This window comes from Ochotona curzoniae, unplaced genomic scaffold, assembly GCF_017591425.1.
Source record: "Ochotona curzoniae isolate NIBS_2020 unplaced genomic scaffold, NIBS_Ocur_1.0 scaffold_4506, whole genome shotgun sequence".
NCBI lineage: Eukaryota > Metazoa > Chordata > Mammalia > Lagomorpha > Ochotonidae > Ochotona > Ochotona curzoniae.
Genome location: NW_024467119.1, coordinates 38,569,088 through 38,592,761, shown reverse-complemented (window position 1 = coordinate 38,592,761; position 23,674 = coordinate 38,569,088). Strand labels below are relative to the sequence as shown.

Genomic DNA, 23,674 nt, shown 5'->3' with positions numbered 1-23,674 from the left:
CTGCAACGCAGACGGGGTCACGAGTCATGTGACGGCGCGTTTCTGGGGCACCTGCCTTGGAGCTCTGCCTGAAGTGACAGCGGAGAGAACCGGGCGGTCCTGAAGCCGAGGTAGCTGGCAGCACGGAGCCCGGCGCGCAGGGCTGGGCCCGGGCCGTGGTGAGATGGGAGAGAAGGGGAGGACGCCCCTGATCCCCGTCTTCGGGCGCCGCTCTCCCTGCGGGGCGGAGTGGGCTGGAGGGCGGCCACCCCGGCTTGCTGCCGGTCGCGGGGCTGGAGGAGTCCGGCTTCAGCTGAGGACCGCGCAGTCTTGACCTGGCTGGGGCCGATGCCCCTTCTTAGGCTGGAGGGGGGTGGGGCGAGGAAGCCTGGAGGTGACAGTCACGGGGGGTTTCTCTTCCAGGCGTGGAGATTGATCCTGCGGGAGGAAGGGGTTCGTCATGGCGGATGTGAGTTGACACCCTCGCCCCCGACTCACCAGGGGAAGGGGAGGCTGGCAGAAGTGGAGCTGCCCAAGTAGAGATTGGTTTTGTTTTTTGTTTCCCTGCATTCACCTAATAGACCATCTTTTTGGGAAACCCGGAGTGAGTGACGAGTCTGAATCAGTTTGCAGAGCCCTGGGTATTCTGCCGGGAATTGGGCGGAGGACCCTAAGGTGCCCGCGGTCGAGAGGCTTGTATTCTCACCCTCCGCCCTGCCTTCCCGGGGACAGGAGCGGCTCTGCACGGTTACCTCTGGGGACACGCAGCGGGGGCTGACGGCCCTTCCCGGGAATGTGATGGGTGGGAGCTGTGTTCAGAACCAGTTTATCCCAGAAAGAGGTCATGGTGACTCATTGGGTTCACTGTGTCAAGTCAGGATGGTTTCTAACCCATACCACTAGGGCAGTGTTAATTCAGATGGTGTCTGTGCAACGGAACAGCCGAGGTAAGGTAGTGGGTGTAACGGGGGACAGAATGATCGATCCGGTTTGAAGAATATGAGAGGTTCCAAACAACTGATGTCTGATTTATCTACTCAGAGGTAGTAAGCGATACCTCAGGGACCAGTAGTTCATGAGAATATAAGACAAAGTAGTCTGTCTAGTCATTTAGTCATGTTAGGAAAGTTAACCAGCTGACTCAAAAATCAGGAGACGGATAGTGCAAATGTGTGAGCGTGGGAAGATGTTCTCAGTTGAACACAGCAGTCAGGTATAAATTAGTAGGATGCATATGATCTGATTTTACAGCTGCTGTCCGTTGGTGGGTACGCTGAAGGAAGCATGCTGCCACACGCCTCCTCTCAGGCAAACTTGAGCAGTCCTGTGACTCACTCAGGTCGTCATTATCCCTGTTGAGAACTAATGGATCCAAACCTTAGGTAAAGGAGAGGATTAGTTAACTTGTCCCAAGTTACTCAACTGCTGGCGTCAAAATACAACATAGAAGATAAAAGCACAAGCGTGAAAAGTTAGGAATGACAACTTAAGGTTACTGCAACAGGGGTAGGATGAGACCTAGAAAAGTCGTGAGAGGTGATGTTATAATATCACTTTCAAAAATATTTCCCTTTTAGGACCTAAAGCGATTCCTGTATAAAAAGTTACCAAGGTAAGACATTATTGATTTTTTAAATTGGAATATTATACCTGTTACTCTCGAGAGATTTTGTTTCTGTGTAGATCAGTATTATGTGCATATACTACAAATTAGCACTTTAAAATACCTGGTAATTCCCTAGGAAGCTGTAACTAATGACCTTTGAGTGCTTAGCTGTGCCTGCATGACCTGAGGCTCCGTGTCCACATGGGATGCCAGCCACAGAGGGAGGCTTCACCTACTTTCCCACAGCGCTGGGCCCAGTGAGAGTCCCACTTTAACAACTAGATGTATTCTAATGGCACTGAAAATGGTAAAGCTGTAGTGTAGAATTAGTAATCCAAGATGTATTCATTTTTACAACTGTATAGCTCTAGTGTGAACCAAAAACATCTGAAAAGTTTCATCTTTGGATTCTAGCAATCTCTCTTAAGTAGTGTTGGTAGTGTTGATCCAAAAGATAAACTCAACGGAAGTATATTTGTAAAAACATGATGAAAATCCATCCATAATGGCAGTAAAGGAATTGGTACCATCTGGTTTGTTTCCAGAATGACTGAGTCTACTTTGAATCATCCTCATGATTGTTCCTTGAAACTAGATACACTTAAGAGACAAAAATAGAATATCCAGTGATTAATTGCCAGTTGTGTGTCTGTATGCAGGCCTCATGGCCTCAGAGCTGTGGGTCTGTGCTTGTAACTGTTGCCCTACTATGCATTTCTGCATCCTGGATGGCTAGCAATTCACATTGGTAGAATGTGTGTTCTTATTTTTGAATTCTGTTAAATATGAGGATACTTAAATAACTTCATAAAAAAAATGGAACCTGCAGAGAATTTTGAAATCTCTGCACCATTTTTTCATAATATGTGTTTTCCCAAAATTGTTTTTAAGACCTCACATATTGTTTTTGGATTTGTGTTTTAAAATTTACATGAACCCAAAATAGTCCCTGGCTTTATTCACAACTTTTTGCTTTCTGAAACAATCAAATGTTTCTTAATTGTGATTTATACTCAGTGTATTTGTATCACTAATGTAACATTGGTCTTATAGGATAAATAATGAAGTAAGCTTACGGTTTCAGTTTCTCTATTTTATAAAACTTACTTTATAACTATAGCATATCAATGAATTAAAAATGTAGTAGTTAGTAAAATTTGTTTTCATATTCTTTGTCAACTGTGTGTTAAATTCAAAAAACTTTTGTATTGTGACCAGATTTCTAAAACCAGCTACTTTAATAAGAGTGTAAGTTTTCTGCTTACTTGGCCACAGGCCTATCTGGGATTGAGACCTATTTTGTTGTTGTTTTTGTTTTTTTAAAGAGTTCTTTCATTTCTACTTCCCATGGTGCATTGGTTGCTATTTAAATAATAACCATGAAAACTAGAAAAAATGCTACCAAAGTGGCACAAATTTTTCTGAATGTTTCTAAAATACTTTTACTGGTTATTAATATGTTTTATGAGTAGGAAATACATTCATGAAATTCAGCATTGGAATGTTAACCCAGGGTCCCAGAGCAAGAGCCTGCCTACCCTGCCTCCCAGCCACCGTTCCGGTCTCACAGGACCCTCCTGTCATCCACAGAGATATTTTTCTGTCTTTAAGTATGCATGTGAGGAGAGGCATGTATTTACACATTCTGTATCTCAAACCTGCACACTGTATTCCATAATTTGGCTCTGGTACACATTATTCAAAACTTATTTTTTTGCAGAATATGACTTTGATATTAGTCCCACCTTGGTAAGGACTTCCTCTTTTTGTGTGCCTACAGGCTAACCATTATACATGTATATCAGAATTAATTTTGGGTTTTGTTTTTTTTTTTTTTAATACTTATTTATTTATTTGGAAGGTAGAGTAATGGGGGCAGAAGCAGGAGCAGGGTGATCTTCCATGTACTCCCAGATGGTTGCAATAGTCAGAGCTTGTCCAGGTCAAAACCAGGGGTTCAGGGCCCGGCGGCATGGCCCAGCAGCTAAAGTCCTCGCCTTGAACCCGCCCCGGGATCCCATATGGGAGCCAGTTCTAATCCCGGCATGCCCCACTTCCCATTCAGCTCCCTGCTTGTGGCCTGGGAAAGCAGTAGAGGACGGCCCAAAGCCTTGGGACTCTGCACCCGTGTGGGATACTCGGAAGAAGTTCCTGGATCCTGGCTTTGGATCGGCATAGCATGGGCCATTGTGCTCACTTGGGGAGTGAATCATCGGATGGAAGATGTTCCTCTCTGTCTCTCCTCCTCTCTGTATATCTGACTTTCCAATAAATAAATAAATCTTAAAAAAAAAAAAAAAAAGCCAGGGGTTCAGAGCTCCATTCCAGTTGCCAATATGAGGCCTAAAAACTTGGGCATGTTAGAAGGAAGCTGGATTAGAAGCGGAGCAACTGGGACTTCAACCAACTCACTCTGATAACACTGGCTCCTAACTTTTTTCTTTTGTGAAAGTAGATTTCTCAACTTTATCTATGTCAAGCAACATTGCTGTTGTGTTGTGTCAAGTTGTGTGGCTGATAACTACACAAATGATTTACATGCATGCAGGTATCTGTAGGGTGTGATTTTGGTATTTAAGTTTTATTTATTGAAGACTGAGAGACTGACAGCTCTCATCTGCTGGTTTGCCTCCCACGTGCCCATTACAACCAGGGCTGGGTTGAATTTGGTTAGGCTGGGCTGACTGAGAGCTGGGAATCCAGCCTGGGCCTCTCATATGAGTGGCAGGAATCCAGTTATTGATCCATTACCACTGGCTCTGGTGGTGCAATTTAGGAAGAAGCTAGAGTCAAGAGCTGGAGCTGGTTTACAACCTAAGTGCTTTGGAGCGGGAAACAAGCATCCCAGTCAGTGTCTTAACTGCTAACATCCTTGCCCTGGATCTGATTTACATTTCACTGGCTTTCTTTTTTTTTTAACTTCATGCACAGTTTATTTTTTTCATCAGACATAGTTAATTAGGGTAAAAAGGTTCAAGGGCTTTAGGAAAGTAGGTAAGACTATTATTTCCATATTGTTTCCTTCATGTATCTGAGGTAAAGGGGGATATTGAGGGAAAAGCCCCACCCAGTTTCTCACCCACCCCAGGTGTCAGATGTGGGGCAAGCTCTGAGATGCTTTTAAAAGTTTTTGACAATGAAATTTTTAAAAACATAATTTCAGCATCTTAACATTAGATTAATTAGAATATTCCTTATTCCATTAGATTAATTAGAATATTCCTTAAAACATGATCAGCATGATAAGAAAAGAATAATAATCTTGTGTTATAATAGGAACACTGAGTTGATTTATACATACTTAGTAATATGGTCAATAGTTTACAAATTTGTTTGAATCTTGAAAATATTTTCTGCATTTGAAAGTATTTTGCATTTTAGCACTTTCCTGTTATACCCTGGAGTCTGTGTTTCTTTTTCTCTATTTCTTTTTTTTAAAGATTTATTTTTATTGGAAAGTCAGATATACAAGGAGGAGGGGAGACAGCGAGGAAGATCTTCCATCTGCTGAATTGCTCCCCAAGGGGCCGCAAAGGCCAGAGCTGAGCTGATCCAAAACCAGGAATCAAGAGCCTTCCTGCTCTCCCACATGGGCGCAGGGTCCCAAGGCTTTGGGCCACCCTATACCGCCCTCCCAGGCCATAAGCAAGGAGCTGTGTGGGAAGTGGGGTGCTGGGATTAGAACCAGCACCCTTATGGAATCCCAGTACTTGCAAGGTGAGGACTTTAGTCATTATGGTACCTTGCCCAGTCCTGAAGTCTGTATTTCTTAACTGCTTATTTACGTGAATTCTTAGCAATAAATTGGTGCTTAAACTACAGTGGTAAGTTATATCGTTGTGTATAATTGACACCATTAGTGTTCATTAGGATTTTTGAATGTTATCTGTGTACTGGCCTGTGCTTTACTTGCAGTGCTTAAAAGTGTTTACAGTAGCCATGCAAGAAAAGTTATTTTTATTTCAGCTTGCTAAACTGAATCTTAGAGAGGTTTCAAAATTGACTTAAGGTGGCCACAATAATTTAGAGGCAGAGTCCAGACTGAAAGCTGGGCCTTTCTCAAATCAAAGCTGTGGCCTTGGCTGTCCTGCACCTGCTGTAAGGATCACCAAATGACCTCGTCTTGGATACCTTTCTCCTCAGCCTAGATTGATTCCACTCTACTTCACTGACACACCGCTTTCCCCAAGGAAGCCTCCCCCAACCTGCCTCTTTGCGTCATCCCTCTCATTCATCCCTGAAGTGTGAATCTTAATAACATTTGCCACAGTTGTAGTTTTAAACTTAGGGGAGATTTTCTGATAGCTGTTTGGAGATTATAAGCATTGTAAAAGCAACAGTTTTATGCTTGTGGGGCTACTATAATGTCAGAATATTAAATGGCAGAAATACTTGAACTCAAAATTGAAATGAATGAGATAAGACACTTCTTTTTTGGTCACTGTAAGCACCACTGATAACCTTTAATACTTCTGTAAACCCCAGAATGGTAATACATTAGGAATTTTACTAGAGAAGCAACTCTTGATTTCCACCAATAAATTGTAAAGGTATTAAGATTTTGTCAGTAATTCACATTCAATATCAGGAAGAGATTTGGCAGACACATTGGAACACATGATATCAATAAGTACAACCCTGGATGTTTTCGGTAATATACATGAGAATTCAATTATAATTTTGAGGTATGTATATTGAGAAAATAAGATGTTTTATAATATTTTTACCCTTTTTCTCATTCTAGTGTTGAAGGACTCCATGCTATTGTTGTGTCAGATAGAGATGGAGTACCTGTTATTAAAGGTAAAATTTAAATGCAAATGGCATTTTGCTTTTGACTAAATTGTATGTATAAGGCACTTACATTGGAGGAATTAAAGGGAAAGGCATGAAACACACTAAATTCAAGAAATGGCTTTAGCTTGGGGGAGAGGTTTGTTTTTCTGTTTTGATGGCTAAGTTGGAACCTCTACTGGATGGCACATCATATGTGTCACATTAATGTTGAGAGTTTCAGCATGCATTTCTCTCAGGGTCGGTTTCTCATAAGGCATTTATAGTGGAATATAAGCTGTTGCTAACTCTCTAAGTGAGTGTAAATGCAGCTAGATTTATAAACACTGAGATATCTTAGTGGCTTTACCAACAGTTAAATAACATTCTGAATGTTGCATTCCCAGTTCACTTTACATCCGGGGTTATCATAGGTATTAGTTAACTCAGAATTGAAAGGTTTAGAGATCACCAGATTTAGTTTCTTTCATTTTACAGATGAAGGTAGTCAAGAGCAAAGAGACACTGCCAGTCCAGAGTTGCCCTCCAGTTGGTGAGGAGATAGTAGGGAAATCCAGTGTTTCCAGTCTAGAGTTCATTCTAATCCGTCCACATGGGCGGCCCTGGGCAGGCCACTTGCCTTTCTTTGTTCTATAATGAGTGCTTTGAACAAAAGAGTCTTGGTTGTTTTCCCAATCTAATGCCCGTTCTGAGAATCTGTGTTAAAGCCCTGAGCTCTGTTTTGTTCAGTTAATAACATTGAGGAAAACATGAAACAGGTAGACATCTGCCGGGGTTATTAACACTGCTGTAAGAGACACTGCTGCTTTGTTTTTTGTGACAGACAAAATTTTGTAGCTTTTTTCATTGTGTTAGAATAGCATGGCTGTCAGATAACCAGAACATTCAATTTATTAAATGAACTACATGATCTGTCTTAAAAAGGTCTCAAGGAACTAGAAACATTCAGTATTCCTCACCCAGTAAGTTAGCAGTTCTTCCTTTAGTTCTGGGCACTGAAGTTTCTGATTGAGCAGTTTGTCTCATTTAAATTGGTAAGATACAATTAGTGGAATGGTTGTAAATATAAAGCATAACCTTTCTGCTCAAATGTTTGTGGGTTTTGTTTTTTTAAAAACCTTCTGTCCCTTCCTCTCCTCCCACACCCCTCCCCGCCTCACCCCTGTGCCTTAGTGGGTGTAGTTCTCATCTGAGTCCCTTGTTCACAGTGGCCAATGACAACGCTCCAGAGCATGCCTTGAGGCCTGGCTTTCTGTCCACTTTTGCCCTGGCAACAGACCAAGGGAGCAAACTGGGACTTTCTAAGAACAAAAGTATCATCTGTTACTATAACACCTACCAGGTAAGTTCACGTAAGGGTTTGCTGCTTTCAACCATCTCATTTTTTTTTTTTAATATCTCCGTGAAATCACTTTTTACAGTTCTAAATTTTAGTTCTGAAAATAGATGACTTTTTTTTAAGTTAGGGCTTTAGATTGGCTATTTTAAACATGATCGTTAATTTTACTTCACATGATCACATCAGGAAATAATTACCTTGACAGAGTAGTTAAAGCTTTCATCAGTAAGGACTTGTTCTAAAGAAGACGGGTTGGATCATTGTTACTCCAGTAGATGGTGCCCTTAGCCAGGCAGCTATGAGCCTTGTTATTTTGACAGCCAGAAATTTTTCTTAAAAGTTAAATGATAAGCTGCTTACATTTGTTCTGATTGTTTTATATGGTTTGAAATGTTTAATATAATGACAGATTATTATTTGTGATCTCCAGCTGCGCTGTCTTAAGAGCAGCTGCTTTTTTTTTGCTACTTTTGCACTTTAGACTGTTATTAAGTTAAATTAAGGATTACTTGAATGTAGGCCTCCAACAAAACTGTTAAATATACCTAGACAATAAAAAAATAAATATACCTACACAACGAAATACTTGACTCTCTACCATTGCTTATACCCACCATGTCATGACGCACGTGAAGAACAGTGAAATCGAGACTACAGCTGAAGGACTGTGTGACTGTGAAACATGGCGCAGTGGGGCGAGGATGGGGGAAGCCCTATGGCTCAAAACAGTAAAACAGAAAATAAGAATAAAGTAAACAAAAAGGAAAATAAAGCACTGCAATATCATGGCCATTTGTCACGTAGTGGAGAAAGTCCCTGCATGACTTACGGAGGGTGGTATATGGGAAGTGGAATGTTAGACGAAGGTTTGAGTCCCTTCCCAGGCGTGGTACAGCAGGGCGGTGTGAGCTTTCATGATGGTCAGAACGGCATGCACTTAAAAACTTAGATGTTATTTATTCCTGCACTTTCTCATTTAAAACGTTCAGGTTGTAGGTGACAAACAACGGGTACGGAAGGATACTAAAATGGCTAAGAAGAGCTGTCTTCATTTAATTCTCAGTTGATCAGTGAGCTTCCGCTATTTCATTGACAATACTGGTTTAGAGACAAAAAAATGAAGAGAGGTTTCCACCTTAACACTTGGTTAACTAAGTGTACTGTTGGTATTTCTGAGGGATAATCGGTGGCTCCATTGTCACGGAAATACTTTCAGCTGCTTCATATTTCAGCGTGTAATATGTTAGACTGCAATCACTGGCCACCTTAACAGTTTTGGAAAATTATGACATTCTGGTTGAGGTACACTGCCTTTCATATTACCTCGACTGTATTTGCTTTTTAGGTTGTGCAGTTCAATCGACTGCCTTTGGTGGTGAGTTTCATAGCCAGCAGCAATGCCAATACAGGTATGCTCAAATAATCTTTAGTACAGTTTGTAATTGTATAATTTTCTATGTGCATTCTAATAGCCGTAGTAGATTTAGAGCAACAGTGTTTGAATTTTGGTTCAGCTCTATCATCTTTTCCCCTTAGGCCTAGGAAAAGTGATTTCTTTCCATCCTAGTTTCCATATTTGTATAATAGAAATAATAATATACTTTCCCCATTTTCTGGATTTATTTTATACTTAAAATGAGACAATGTATAGTGATTTTTTTTCTTTTGAGAAAGGAAAATTAGATATGTTACCTCAAGTGCTATATCTTGCACACATTGAAACAGTTTAAGAAAATAAAAGGAGGTGATAAAGTATACACAAAATGATTAAGGTGAGTTTCATTCCGTATAGACCAATATATTGGTAGCAGACAAGATGGATATGATGGAACGTTCAAAGAATATGAAGTGTGACCATAGTCCCATTCATGAGGGCTGAAGAATTTGAGAACAAATGCTAGAAAGCTATATTCCCATCCATAAAAAATGGTTAAATCCTATTATATTCAACAGTCTTTACTGGATATCTGTCTAAAGTGATAAAACTTAATTGGATTGTAATTTTTGAAGTGTGGCTCTACGGCTACACTATTGATGAATTTGAGATATATGAGGGTAAAATATATATATTTTTTAATTCAACAGTCAGATATACAGAGAGAAGGAGAGACAGAGAGGAAGATCTTCCATCTAATGATTCACTCTCCAAGCAGCCACAACAGCCAGAGTTGTGCTGATCTGAAGCCAGGAGCTGGGAGCCTAATCTAGGTTTCCCATGTGGGTGCAAGGTCCCAAAGCTTTGGGCTGTTCTCAGCTGCTTTCCCAGGCCACCAGCAGGGGGCTGGATGGGAAGCAGGGCGTTGGAGGTCAGAATCAGTTCCCGTATGGGATCCTGGCACATGTAAGGCAAGGACTTTAGCCACTAGGCTACTGTACCAGACCCTATAGATGTATTTTTAAAAGATAAATTTGAAAGAGTTACAGAGAGGGATGGAGAGATAGAGAGCTTCATCAGCTGGTTCACTCCCTAAATGGCCCCGATAACTGGAGGTGGACCAGTCCAAAGCTAGAAGTTTCTGTCTGGGTCTCCCATGTAGGTGCAGCAGTCCAAGCACATGGGGCATCTTCCCTGCTTTTCTAGGCACATTAACAGGGAGCTGGATTAAAAGGGGGCAGCCAGGACTCAAAACTAGCACCCAAATGGGGTGCCCACTTTGTAGGCAACCCCAGATTGTCATTTCTTTACTCCATTTTGAATAAGAATAGGACTGTAAATTATATAGGATAGTAGGGGTGTCAATAAATTCAGTATGCTTAGTTTCAATTTTGATAATTTGATAAATCTCCTATCACATTCTAATTATCAGTTGTATGTACTGCTATTATGTAGAGGATTTTATCTTAGATCTTAAAACCTTTTCTTTAGAGTCCAAGTGCCCTTTTATACTCTATAAAAGGAAGATCTTTACCTGTTTGGACATAAAACAGGCACTAAAGTATCATTCTTAAGGTTTTCATTCTTGAAAACTAAAGTGAAGCTAAATGTGTTAATCTGGATGAGTTTGTCTCTTAAATAAGCCACTGAACTTTTTAAACGTCTGTGCTTTTTAAACATCTGCATCTTAGCATTCACGTTTAAAATATGTTTTGTTTGAAACACCCATTTATGTTTTAGCATTGTTGAATTCATAAAATAAATTTCTGATTTCTTTTGCGCAGTGTGCACAGCTATTTGCTTGTCTTTTGGTATAAACCTTTCCAGTTGACCCAGAAAATGACTGTACTTTATTTAGTAGAAAGCAAGTATGAATTCTGAATCATTGCCAGTTTTGAAGCAGTAAGGCATAAAGTCAATATTTTTCTTTCAAACTAACAAATTACAGCGCGTATGAGTTACTGTGTTTTTAATGATACAGGTAAACATTTCCTTAAGTTTAATGATTGTATAGGATTAATATATTAGTGAAAACAAACTTGTAATGAATATGGAATTTGTGGCTGCTCTACTCTGGATTGCAGTGTTTTGTTTGTTCTTTCAGGAACATTTTGCTGACAATCAAATTTTCTTGATTTCTTTGTTTTAGGTCTAATTGTCAGCCTAGAAAAGGAACTTGCTCCTTTATTTGAAGAATTGATAAAAGTTGTGGAAGTTTCTTAATTTGACAGTCATTTTGATGTATACCTTGTCTTCGTTGTAACAATACAATATCAATCCAGCAATCTTCAAGACTTCAGTAACGCTTTTCTCTATGTACTCAAGAAAGGGCCCCTTTCCCCACCTTATGCTAGAGAAAGAGCCCATAGATTTAAGTTATGGACAGGTCAGTTCTATTTCCTTGTGCAGGGTCTTTCTTAGTGAGTGAAATCCGGGGATACCACAAAAAATGGCTCAGTTACCATGGCTCCCATGGAGTTAGTCCAGTCACCAAATGCAGGTGAGATTCCCCTCAGTGGATCAGAATCAAAATGGTACCTTGATCCACCTGAGCCGTCAAGTGCTCCCTGTTGTACTATACGCCCAGGCCTGCAGAATGAAGCAGACCCTTTTTATTGTGAATAATAATGAGGACATATTTTTCTTCAGATTATGTTTTATTTCTTTGCATTGAAAATGAGAAAGATAAAATGACTTAGTAAAATAAAATCAGTACAATCACTAACTTTCCTTTGTAAATGTTATTTTGCAATATAGATGAGTATTACTAATCGATATATGATTCTTTTCAGAGGGTGCTGTTCTTTAATGAAAGTGAAAATTATTGCTAATGGTTTTTTCCCAACTTTGCTTTCTATAACCAATCAATATTTTAATGTTTATGTGTTCTTTATGTAAGATACAAACATGATTTATTACTGAATTCTGTTGCCAATATCATATGTATGTAAACCCAATAGTGTGAAGTACATTTTTTCATACACAAGTATAAATAAAATAGTATTTTTAAAAATATAACTTGAGCATATATAAATTTTTGGTCGTCAGATTTCTCCCAAAAGTTGAAAAACATGATTAACTTGATTTTCATTTCACTGTGTCTACCAGATGACCAAGTATTGCTGGTAGAAGTTAGTTTGAAGTTATTTAACTACTAGAAAGCAAAGTAGAAAAGAAACCTCCCCAATGAGCCCAAGTAAATCTCCATAAAAGAGGCACCACAGTTCTGGAGTTGTGCAGTATAACAGTTGGCCAGCACTGTTCTGTTTTTCCTCTCTGCTTCCACAGAAATATAAAACTGAATTTTAGTGCTTGCCTTTAGGAATTCACAGTTCAAAAAAGGAAACCCAGTTATAGAAACTGCCATAATAGAATTATACACCAGGTGCCGTAGAATCACAGAATCAGAGTAGCTGAAAGAACCAAGAACTACAGCCTTCACCATAAAATAGAGGCAAGAGGGAAAGTTTTATCTACGGGGAGCTGTCATTGTTACAGTTGACAGAGACAAAGAGAAATCCATTAAAATCTACAATTCCTGTTATCTAAATTACAATGTAATTATATCCAAGAAATATTTGCTACTGTAATAGTGCATAGGAAAAGAAGAGTTTTTAGCAGTGAAGTGGCTGTATTTTTAGTTGCAGGATATTGGAGTTGTATGGCTAAAAGTCCAGGAAAAGAAACTTAATAGCTTAAGCTACGTAACCTTTATATGATGAATACTAGTACTGGTAAAATTTTCTGTCTGAAAAGGTAATAGGGAAATTATTCTACAGTTCATCTGTAAAAATTGGCAAGAGATTTTTGAGAAATCAAAGCTAAATTTTTTTTAAGATTTTTTTTTTTTAATTGCAAAGTCTGATATGCAGAGAAGAGAGACAGAGGAAGGAAGATCTTCTGTTCATTGAGTCACTCCCCAAGTGGCTGCAATGGCCAGAGCTACGCCCATCTGAAGCCAGGAGCCAGGAATCTTCCAGGTCTCCCATGTGGATACAGGCTCCCGTGACTCTGGGCTGTCCTTCACCGCCTTCCCAGGCCACAAGCAGGGAACTGAATGGGAAGTGAGGCCACTGGGTCAAGAACCAGCACCCATATGGGATTCCAACGCATGTGAGAACAGGACTTTAACCACTAGGCTACCATGCAGGGCCCCAAAACTAAATGTTTTCCCAAATATTTCACTTCCTAAATGCCCACAAGCTAGACTCCAGCAAAACAGGAGCCAGGAATTCAATCAAAACCATTCATGTAGGTGGTAGGACTCACTTTAGCTATGACTGTTGAATTAACAGGAAACTGACAGGAGCTGAACCAAGTACCAAACCAAGATGCTGATATGGGTTGTTAGCATCCTGGTTGGCATGTCGTCCACCAGGCCAAACACTTTCCCATGATTAACTACTTCTAGAAGGTAGCATAGATCTAGATATATAACTCTCAGATCAGTGCAATGAACTAATTTAATAATAGACTTTAGAATATACTAGTGGAGACCTACAACATTGTAAAGTGGGACCAGTACAGTAGCCTAGCAGCTGAAGTCCTTGCTTTGCAAGCACCAGGATCCCGTATGAGTGCCAGTTGTGATCCTGACAGCCCAGCTTCCCATCCAGCTCCCTGCCTGTGGCCCAGGAAAGCACTGGAGGACAACCCAAAGTCTTGGCACTTTGCATCCATGTGGGAGACCCGAAAAAGTTCCAGGCTCCTGGCTTTGGATCAGCGCAGCTCCGGCCATTGCAGCCACATGGGGAGTGAATCAATGGACAGATCTTCCTTTCGTCTCTTCACTCTGCATGTCTGACTTTCCAATAAAAATAAAGTAAATCTTAAAAAAAAAAAAGCATTGTAAAGATCATATCCTATTTACTGGGGACAGGATTGTTCAGTAAGGAGAGCAGACTTTTTTGCTCTGCTGGTGAAAGTATGAATTGTAATAGTTCGTATGTACAGCAATTTAACAATCTGTCAATTTTCAAATTCACATAAGCTTTGGTTCAACTGTTATGCTTATATAAATTTGTCCTACCACATGCATATTAACATGCAAAATTCAGTATTTGTAATCATTTTTCACAACTTAGTAATGTCAAAAGATTGAAAGCAACTGAAATATGTACACCAGATAGGATAATCATTTGTTCTGGCTTTTTTAAGCAGTCCCAATTTACACTTGCTTTTCTTATTCTGATGGGTCTTCCTTTCTGTTGTTCCACTGTAAATGGTCATAGAGATTTGGTGAAATCAATTACTCTATTTACTCAATGGAGGAAAGGGATGAGGTAGTACTTTAGGTAACTTTAGATATTAGAATGAAGGCATAATGTCCATTTAAAAAAACGATATGAAACTTCATGGCATGTGATGTAGGAGAAAGAAAAAAATTAAGGTGTATGTGTATATTATCAACTCTGAAGAAGTAGGAGGGCAGTAAGTGGGGCAGGAAGCAAAACTGTGCTAACAGATCACAGAGTAGTGCCCATCTCAGTGCTTCCCCTTATTTTGGACCAGTAAATCTGACTATGGGAGAAATAACACCATATATTAGATGCTGATGTGGGTCACATACAGACTCCTGCAGAACACTGGCTAGCCCTTTAAGGCATTGCTAAACAGCTGCCGCTGTAACTGAGCCTTCAAAAGCACATTGTAATTATCCTTCCAAACTACTGGCTTCAGAGTGATAGGATTAAGCCACTGAAATTCCATGATCAATATGAGAATTACACTGTTTCTAAAATCCCAAGAAGCCTCTTCGGCATTGTGTCTGTTTTGAAGGGTTGTGGTAGGATCAGGTGCAATATGCTATCCTCTGTGTTAGAAGAGATACCTTGATAGTTTCCTGCACCAGACTCCTAGAAATTTCAGTGGAAGGCACATGAATTTTTATTGGGTTTACTTGTCACCCTCAGATATAACTGTTTCACAAATATATTTAGGGTAGCTGATACTTATTCACTAGTTCCAACTGACATAAGGTGATTAGGTATTATGGACCAGGGGGCTGTCTTTTGGAATGGAAATCATCCAAAGTCCTTAAGAACTGAATTATGACATAAGACTGAAAAGTTAATATTCCCCTATAAGGTAAGACTGCATTATTGGCCTTGTCCCCTTAAAAAGAACTGCTTCTATGGACTTCATTAACAACAAGTAAAAAGTCACTCACAGACCAGTAGTTGTATTACAGGCCAGCAGATATGTTAATTTTCTCAAGCAATAAATCATATATGGAACAGTACCTGTGATCAGAATCACCACCTGGAGGTTTATGAAAATTCAGTTTGGTTCTTCAAGATTCATCTGGAGCTATAAAACTCAGGAAGATGGGCTGGCCAGAGATGTAGGAATAGCCACCTCTGCATCTCGAAGTCCTTCATGCTAGCACTCGCCTCTGAAATCCCTCCAGGAACCCGGCACTGCGCTCAGTGTACTGTCTTCTCTGGATAGAGATGCTCTTGAGGCCTCCACTGTCTTTTCATACTACTAAATATTTTCCTCCTTCATGTCCAAAACCCAGTGGGTATCCTGCTGGTTATGGAGTTTGTCTATGCTAATTTTGCATCTGGAACAGAGAAAATAGCCACAGAACCAATTCAGGAAGTCTCTTCTCTGACTTGTGTTTGCTTTCTGTCTCGTTGGCATTCCTTCTGGATATTTCTGGAAGTCCCCATATACACCTTCAAAGTATGTACTTGCCAATTTCCTTGACTTTGTTCCTGCTCACTGAAATGAGCAATGCCCTCAGCCCAGCTGTTGCTGCTGCTATTGAGGTTGTTGGTGCTTGGAGGCCATGTGCACCTTGAAGGCCTAGGGTACCATTTTTATTCACAGATGTGTTCTAACACAACTTAGAATCTCAATCTCATTTAGCTGTGACATAGCAAGCCAGCTGAGGAGGGGCTAACAGACACAAGTATGCCCGGAATCAGCCTACTCCACCAGTGAAACACATGTCCCTGTAACCCTTTGCATCTTCAGACCTCTTCTTTCCTGGAGACTCTCAGTCTTTCTTTTCTTTTCCCGTCTCCCTTTTCTTGTTTCTGTGGGCCATCTACTGAGCCATGTACAGCAGCCTAGAGTCCTGCAGTGTAGTAGACTTGGCCAGGAAGTGTTTAGTAAAGACATGGATGTGTTGCAGTTGATCTGATGTAGTGGGGTAGGGGGATTGGGATGCATGCTCACCTTCTAATTGTTCTCTTGCTGTCTTCCTGAAACGAGGACACAATGTAGCTCCCTAACCTGCACACTTGTCATGTGTGTGAAACATACTTTTTTTTCTTAAGATTTCTTTTTTTTTTTTTAATTGGAAAATCAGATCAGATTTATGGAGTGGAGAGACAGACAGAAAGATCTTCCATCCGCATTTGGGTTCATGCCCCAAATGGTCACAACAGCCAGAGCTAAGCCACTTCAAAGCCAGGAGCCAGGAGCTTCTTCCAGGTTTCCCCACAAAAGTTCAGGGTCCCAATGCTTCGGGCTGTCTTCTACTGCTTTCCCAAGCTACAGGCAGGGAGATGGATGGAAACTGGAGCAGCTGGGACATGAAATGGCACCCATATGGGATGCTGGCACCTTGTAATGGGAGGATTTAGCCATTGAGCCATTACACCGGGCTCACTGTTGCCTGCCACATGGATGAAGAGAGGATTCTGCCCCATTGAGGGTTGTAGTGCCAGTGACACTGGAATATGGGCAGATTGTTCCCAGACATGGCATGCAACTCCACTTTCGTGTGACTTCAATAGTTCAGAGGGAACCATGCTCCAGTGGCCAGGATTTTCCCAAGGGGATTTGGAAACTAACTGCAAATAGTGTAGCTCTGTCTTGATACTGTCTTGATGAGGAGGCAAGACTTGACACAGAGAACTTACTCGCTACTTCCGTATTCTCTATTCTAATTTGCTGTTAGTACAAAGCATCTGCCCTTGTTTTGGACTTAGAGAAGCATCCAAAGGCCCATCACCAGGCTCTTCTCAGGAGCTGCAATCACAGCCTCTAAACTGTACAAGTGCAACTACATCCAGGTCCTCATTGCACAGTGTACTAGGCTGGTTGGTAACTTGCCCTTTTCACAGGAAAATAACAACAATCGGTTTTATTTCCTGCTAGTGCATATTTGTTAGCTCTGTGTTCTTCCTTTAAAATAATTTTATTTATCTGTCCTTAATTTATTGAAATGGTAGATTAACAGAGAAGGTCTTGCATCTGCTAGTTTAAGACTCCCAAATGCTCATGACTGCTAGAACTGGGCCAGGCCAAAGCAGGAGCCAAGAACTCAGTCTTGGACTCCCACATCCGTGGGAGGGATCCAAGGACTTGGGTCTCCCAAGGAACACAGTAGCAAGAAGCTAGACTCAGAAGCAGAGCTGGGACTCAGACCCAGGTACTCCAGCGTGGGATATACATGATGTATTCACTGCTGTACAGTGTTTGCCCCTTTATGTATGTGTGTTTGCCGTACATATTTACTTTTATACATTGCCCTATATGTGTTTCTTGTCTTTTCCATTTTTAAGAACTCCTAATTTTCATGTCTCAAAGTCTAAGTATCCTAGCTATTTGTGATTTTAAACATCTGTAGTTCTTTCAAATTCCAAATATTGACATGTTTTAATAGCAAAATCCTACATATACAGCTTTTTTTCATAAACAGAATGGAAAAATATAAATACATATATATTTTACAAAAAAAGTAAAAATAACATTACCTATACTTCGATCCTGTGAAAACAAAACATAACATTTGACAATACACTTTTCCTTGACATTTGCTTTATCCTATACAACACAGACATTAAAAAAACACACTAAAAATCGTATTGAAATTTACAACAACCTAATATATTTTCTGAATCTTAGGCGTTTCAATAACAGAAGGATCTTATTTAACAAGCTCTGTGGGACAGTGAGGGCAGTGTTACATCATGGCTCAACACCATCAACTTTTCATTTTCTGGTTCCCCATCCATTTTCATCTCCTTCTAAACCTCTATCTTAAAAAAAAAAAAAGTGAGATTAGTAAAGATTATGGCAGGGTTAGAATCTTTTTATGACCTCTGGACTCCAATTTTTGATTCTCCCTGTGTCACTCCTTTTAATTCTAATTTGAAATGGCTATGTAACACATTATCATATATTTTTGAAATTTAGTGTTACTCCATCAACTGGCAACAGCAGTTGCTTTTTAGTAAGGCAAAGAGTAGTTAGTGATTTCAGTACAAGGTGTTTCCTACATCACTTGGGCCACCCTTTACACTCTGCTTCTTTAGAAATACGTTTTGGTCCATTGGGAGATACGTCAGATCGAGACTTGAGAGCTCTACTACAATAGTTCCATAGTAGTATAGCTCTTTTGTAATAATAACTACAAGTTATCTACTAGTTTCTTGCCCTTCCTCAATTTATGTTTTGAACTTTTCCAAACATTTCTCCCAACTGGTTAGGGGAGATGCTTTGAAATTGTACTTTCATTTATGTTTATTGTCCTACTACCCCTGCATGGGGTGTTTAATTTCCCCAGCTTACACATACGGGAAGGACCCACTGGATGCCTGATCCTATCAAAAGAGAAAATCGATTCTGCAAACCCTTTTGGTTTTCGTTTTTGGAAACTGTTTTTGTATAAAGAAAAAGGGAAGCAAAATACAACCCCCTCCTCAAAAAAACTTTTGATGTTTCTTATCTCAATAGACTCTGTTCAGAGTAGTCCAAGCTCCCAGACATCCCCCTGGCACAACCTGGGGATCCAGAGAATTGACCAGGACACATGGTGGGACTCCAGGCCATGGATACCAACCAGAATGCTGACCACGATGAACAATACCAAAGACCTTTCTCTTTCATGCCCTAGGAGTGGGCAAGCCTGGGAGTGGAGGTTTACTTCATTCGTATCCGACCAATGGTTTCTTCAGGATTCCCAAGGAGACAGCCACATAGCGTGAAGAAATTTCCCATGAGTCAACCAACATGGAATGTGGGTCCCAATCAGAATCTGTTTCTGATTCGTTTTTGAATAAGTCCATAGTCAACTTTCATGGGGAGGCTGCCCCGGATGGACCACAGCCTCAGGAAGCAGTCCAGGGTGTTCCTTGGTGAGCAAGCTTTATTTAAAGATGAATGACCGAGATCGGATTGTACCATCCCCTTGATCAAGCTGTTTTCTTATCTGTGACTGTAACAAAGAACACAACATGTATTTGTGATTGAGAAAAAAATCTGACTTTCTCTAAATAGTAAAGAAGATAGACTGATGTATACTCATCCAGAACCAGGGAATGATGTCCCCTTGCATGTTTGAATAAGTTTTTCTGTATTTTTCTCAGGAGATATGTTTTAGCAACATACACACATTGAGAATTGCTCTAATATTTATATAAATTCATCACACCATACAAGTTATTGAATCAACAGATCTGAAAGTATTGATATGGATAGAAGATCATACTGTATTATGACGTAGAGTAAGCAGGAAAGAACATTAAAGAATGACTAAATTTTGGTTACAAATGTATTTTTGCACAGGGAGAAGCCTAAAAGATATGTTTTACTTTACTGTCTCTATAATGATTATCTGTCACCTAGACAATCAGAAAATAGGACTAAGAAACTGGCTCCTATCTGAGCAAAGGTTTCATATGGCAAAACATTTCCTCAAATTTTTCCTCTCTGAATAACAAATACATTGGAACAATTTCAAAATGAGTTCTGTATTTCTCTCGTTTTTAACTCAAAAGGAAGACCAAAGGCACAAATCCCAGAATCTAGAAAGCAATATTCAACAAGGGCCTCAGTTTTGGGTGAATGTCAAGTAATTTCACAACCAACAATTAGAGGGGAAAAAATGCTTTACTTTTTGAAAACATCAAAGGTTTCAACATAGCATTTATAAGAAATTGTAACAAGTTTTAAGGACAAGTTCTTAGTGAACAACTGGTACAAGAAGTGTGAGAGAAGGACTGAGGTACATAAGCAGTCCATCTTCTCCCAGGAGGGGTTTAGAAAGCAGATAAATAAATGGTCTTTTGTCCCTGATCTGCAAAAAGTGACACACAGTGAAATGAGCTCCTCTGGCAAGCTTCCTTCTCTGGCACGTGAAAAGGTTTTCAACCAGAGAAATACACCAGCAGTCCTCTGTAAAACCACGTGTCCTGCATCACACAAAACTGAACTAACCTGTGTGCCATAAAGGAACCCTTAACTCGGCCCTGGGCTGAGGCCCAAGGGCTGTGATCCGACTACCACTCCATCCTTTTTTTTATTTTTCACAACCCTGGCTCTTCTCAACTCCTAAAGGAACAAGCAGGTTCTTCTGCAAACCCCAAAGATGATCTGTCTTGGACATCACCTGACTCAACAAAAATATGCCTGAAATGATCAACCTGCTATTTCTCAATGCTAAGCATCTGAATACTTTTAACTCACCAGTTTCCAGCGTAATATCTTGATCCATTCATCAGCTTCTACTCCTGTCTTTGCACAGAGGTAAAATGTCCTGAATGGAAACACTAAGCTGGTAAGACAAAAGAAAGAATGGAAAACACTCAGGATAGTTAGTTGTATGTATTATTAACTGAATATGTAATAGTCCTTGGAAAAACAATACAGTTTAAGTAATATGATGAATTAGCATGTATGGAGCTACAACTGACAGCAAACTGAATATTGAGGGAGTCATGGATCCTTAGTATCATTGGCAGGCCAGATTAATATTCTCTAATGAGACTTCAAAGTAAAGCATGTCCTGCACACCAAATACCCTTTGCTCTCTCTCTCTCTCTCTCTCTCTCTCTCTCTGTGTGTGTGTGTGTGTTGGGCTGACTCCAGTGCTTTTCTGTTTATTCAGCTGATTTCTCAAATGACTGAGATCTTGTTCTATTAGTCAAGGAATAAGTCAGACAGATAAGGTTTGCTGAATGAACTTACTTGTGCTACCTGACTTCCGTGAGAATACCTGGCTCAGGTGCATGTGGTCATTTTTGAGTCTTTAGGATAGGAAACATAGACAATAAAACTCTGTACCCAGGAGCTATTCCCATCTCTGTCCGTATGTCATTCTGTTAGAAAGAAGATGAACTTTCCCAGGGAAGCGGCTCTTTTTTTTATTTGTCTCTGAGTATATATTGCAATCAAAATCATGCGAATGACAAGGTCAGCACAAACATTTATCTTGTTCATTCTCCTGTCTGTACTGACATTTGAGAACTAAAGGAGCAAAAACTAAAAACATTTTTCCTTTTGTAGGTGAAAAAAATAATAGTTTTGAATTGAAATTCAGAAGGGTCTCTAGTTCCCAAATCCTAAGCAGAGCATGTTGTTGAAGCCAGTAGACAATACTGAAGCCATAGGAGGGAAGTCCCTGTGTAGAAGGTGTAACCCTGACGTCAGGGCCAGCGGAGGGCTGAGCCAACAGCAGTAGGGGTAGGAGTAACCCTTACATGGTGCACCCAGTGTATGTAGCTGGTGTCTGGAATCATCCTTGTTTTGTACTCTCTGTGGGACACATTATTAATTGCTCGTTAATACAGAAAATTTTCCCTTTATTCTTGCTAACAGAGCCCCAGGCAATGAGTCCTAATTAGTTTCAGGCTATTATGATTATACTATTGCCATTTCTAGTCTCCTCTGTGTCTAGGGATGGCCAAGGCACTCCATTGTGGCCAATGAGCAATAAAGCAGAGTTTGATAGGAGCGTATCTGGGGAAACACTACCTTTCCTGAGAAAAAGGGGACAAGAAGATGAATACCATTCTCACATGTTTCTTTGTGCCTTGCATGAAAGCCTGAGGCAAAAGGTGGAACAGCACATACATCTGAGGAAAGACCAAGACAAGTGCAGATGCTGAACTTAACTGTGTAGCTACCCACCTCTCATTTCTGTTGTTGTTGTTGTTGGTATAAGAGAAAAATACACCTGTGTCAACTCACATGGAAGCTCCATGTGCATTTAAAAAGAAATTCATTGTTGGTTGCTGTTATAGAATTCATTTTCTCAGGGGGTAATAATATGGTGCTATAGATTAAATTTTTATTCATAGGAGATACATAATCCAGTATTTAGGATGAAGTGCCATGGTGTCTATAACTGATTCAAAAAAAAAAAAAAAAGAAAACGTGGGCGAGATAGAGATAGAGCAAATATGGCTGAGTATTAATAGTTGATACATCCAGACAGATGGTATGTTTGACAAAGTTTAAAAGTTATGTGGTAGGTACATGACCCAGTATTTAAAATACTTGTGTCTCAGACCAAAGTGCCCGCATTCAACACCCGCCTCTGGTTCCTGACTTCAGCTTCCTGCTAAGGCAGACCTTGAGTGGCAGATGTGACGGCTCTAGTAATGCTGTTTGTGCCCCCTGACATGGAATACCTGGCCCCCGGCAGTGGGGGAGTGAGCCAGCAGGTGAGTGGTCCCACTCTTTGTCCCTTACCCCACCCCTTCCCTCCTTCTGCTAGAAATGATAGTACAAAGTGATATAAAATTGGAGAGAAAAAGTAGTAAAGCTTTCCAGAGCTTCTTCTGTGAGTCACATTCACACAGTGCACAGCTTGAAACCAGCTCATCTACCTCTTTGAGCCACTATAAACAAGGCATGTGGTACTCTGTCTAAAGCATCCCTAACATGGAAGCCCTGTGTGATATTCAAACATCCCTCAGCCCAACATGTGTACACCTTTAGACAGTGTTTTTATTTCACAGCTAAACGAAGTGTCTGAGAAGAACTTTTAAATACAATTCCTTAATATTTATACATGAATAAAAACAATAGCAACTTACCAAAAGCAGTTTACCCTTTCCTGTGAATAATCAAATTGTACAGCTGAACATTCCGTTAGGTTTAGAATCCTAATTGGGTCTGAGGACTTGAAAGAGAAAACCAAAAGGCAACATATGTCATTATGAAAACCACACAAATCTGCCCAACACTTATTCCCCGTCTGTGCAATTCAGTCAGCAACTCCTTTCCCTGTGAGGACTGACCATAGGAGAGCCTCACCAAGGGGAGTCACACTGGTTTTTAATTAGGCTTTCATGAGGCTTGGCATTAATAAGAGCTCATTGGACCTGGCATTGTTGCATAGGTGTCTGTGATGCCGGCATCCCGCCCGAGTGATTGTTGGAGTCTCAGCAGCTCCACTTCCCAGCCAGCTGCCTGCCAACGTGCCTGGGAAAGCAGCCAAGGAAGGTTCAAGTGCTTGAGTACCTGGAGTTCCAGGATCCTGGCATCAGGCTGGCCCAGCCCTGGCCATTGCAACCATCCGGAGAGTGAAGTGGTGGATGGAAGATCTCTCTCTTGTCTCTGACTCTACCTTTCACATGAATTGATTACCTTTATCCATTTACATTTGGAGGAGATCGATTTTTTTTTTAGAAACCCATCTATATTTTAAGGTGTAAATATATTTGAAATCTGAATTTTTATTTTAGACTTTTAACAATTTAGATCACTTTCTTCCTGGGTGGCATATTTAGTTGCTTTTTTTTTTTTCACTGCAAATAGTGTCTTCCACTCTAGGATGTTTTAATAGGAAGGTGATTTATTAACAAGTGTAGTGAACGTTACTTGTGCCTTACCCAGA

General features: G+C 40.3%; 2 protein-coding genes across 5 annotated transcripts in view; one reads left to right on the top strand and one right to left on the bottom strand.

The window, feature by feature from the left end:
- Positions 1-2: 2 nt before the first annotated feature.
- On the top strand, positions 3-12,106 carry LAMTOR3 (late endosomal/lysosomal adaptor, MAPK and MTOR activator 3). Of its 3 annotated transcripts, none has more exons than XM_040966872.1 (7): positions 3-110; positions 403-448; positions 1,557-1,591; positions 6,330-6,388; positions 7,588-7,721; positions 9,064-9,127; positions 11,243-12,106. In XM_040966872.1, exons 2-7 carry the CDS (start codon positions 440-442, stop codon positions 11,314-11,316), a joined length of 375 nt encoding a protein of 124 aa, XP_040822806.1. In that variant the 5' UTR covers positions 3-110; positions 403-439; the 3' UTR covers positions 11,317-12,106. The 3 variants fall into 3 exon arrangements, with proteins under 3 accessions (XP_040822806.1, XP_040822805.1, XP_040822807.1); XM_040966871.1 differs by having other exon boundaries at positions 26-132; XM_040966873.1 differs by having other exon boundaries at positions 26-158.
- A 5,581-nt stretch (positions 12,107-17,687) lies between these two features.
- Positions 17,688-23,674, bottom strand: part of DAPP1 (dual adaptor of phosphotyrosine and 3-phosphoinositides 1) — a 47,574-nt gene continuing 41,587 nt past the window's right edge. For both annotated transcript variants that reach the window (XM_040967347.1, XM_040967346.1), the window contains 3 exons: positions 22,872-22,957; positions 20,518-20,605; positions 17,688-19,267 (listed from right to left, as the gene is read on the bottom strand). In XM_040967347.1, the coding sequence (XP_040823281.1) occupies positions 19,199-19,267; positions 20,518-20,605; positions 22,872-22,957 (243 nt within the window). In that variant the 3' untranslated portion in view covers positions 17,688-19,198. The remainder of the gene's footprint in view (positions 19,268-20,517; positions 20,606-22,871; positions 22,958-23,674) is intronic.

Excerpts from the sequence above, each read along its gene's own strand:
- LAMTOR3 (XM_040966872.1), top strand. Across the intron at positions 1,592-6,329 it reads CTGTATAAAAAGTTACCAAG|TGTTGAAGGACTCCATGCTA; the intron begins GTAAGACATTAT and ends TTCTCATTCTAG. Across the intron at positions 6,389-7,587 it reads TGGAGTACCTGTTATTAAAG|TGGCCAATGACAACGCTCCA; the intron begins GTAAAATTTAAA and ends CCTTGTTCACAG.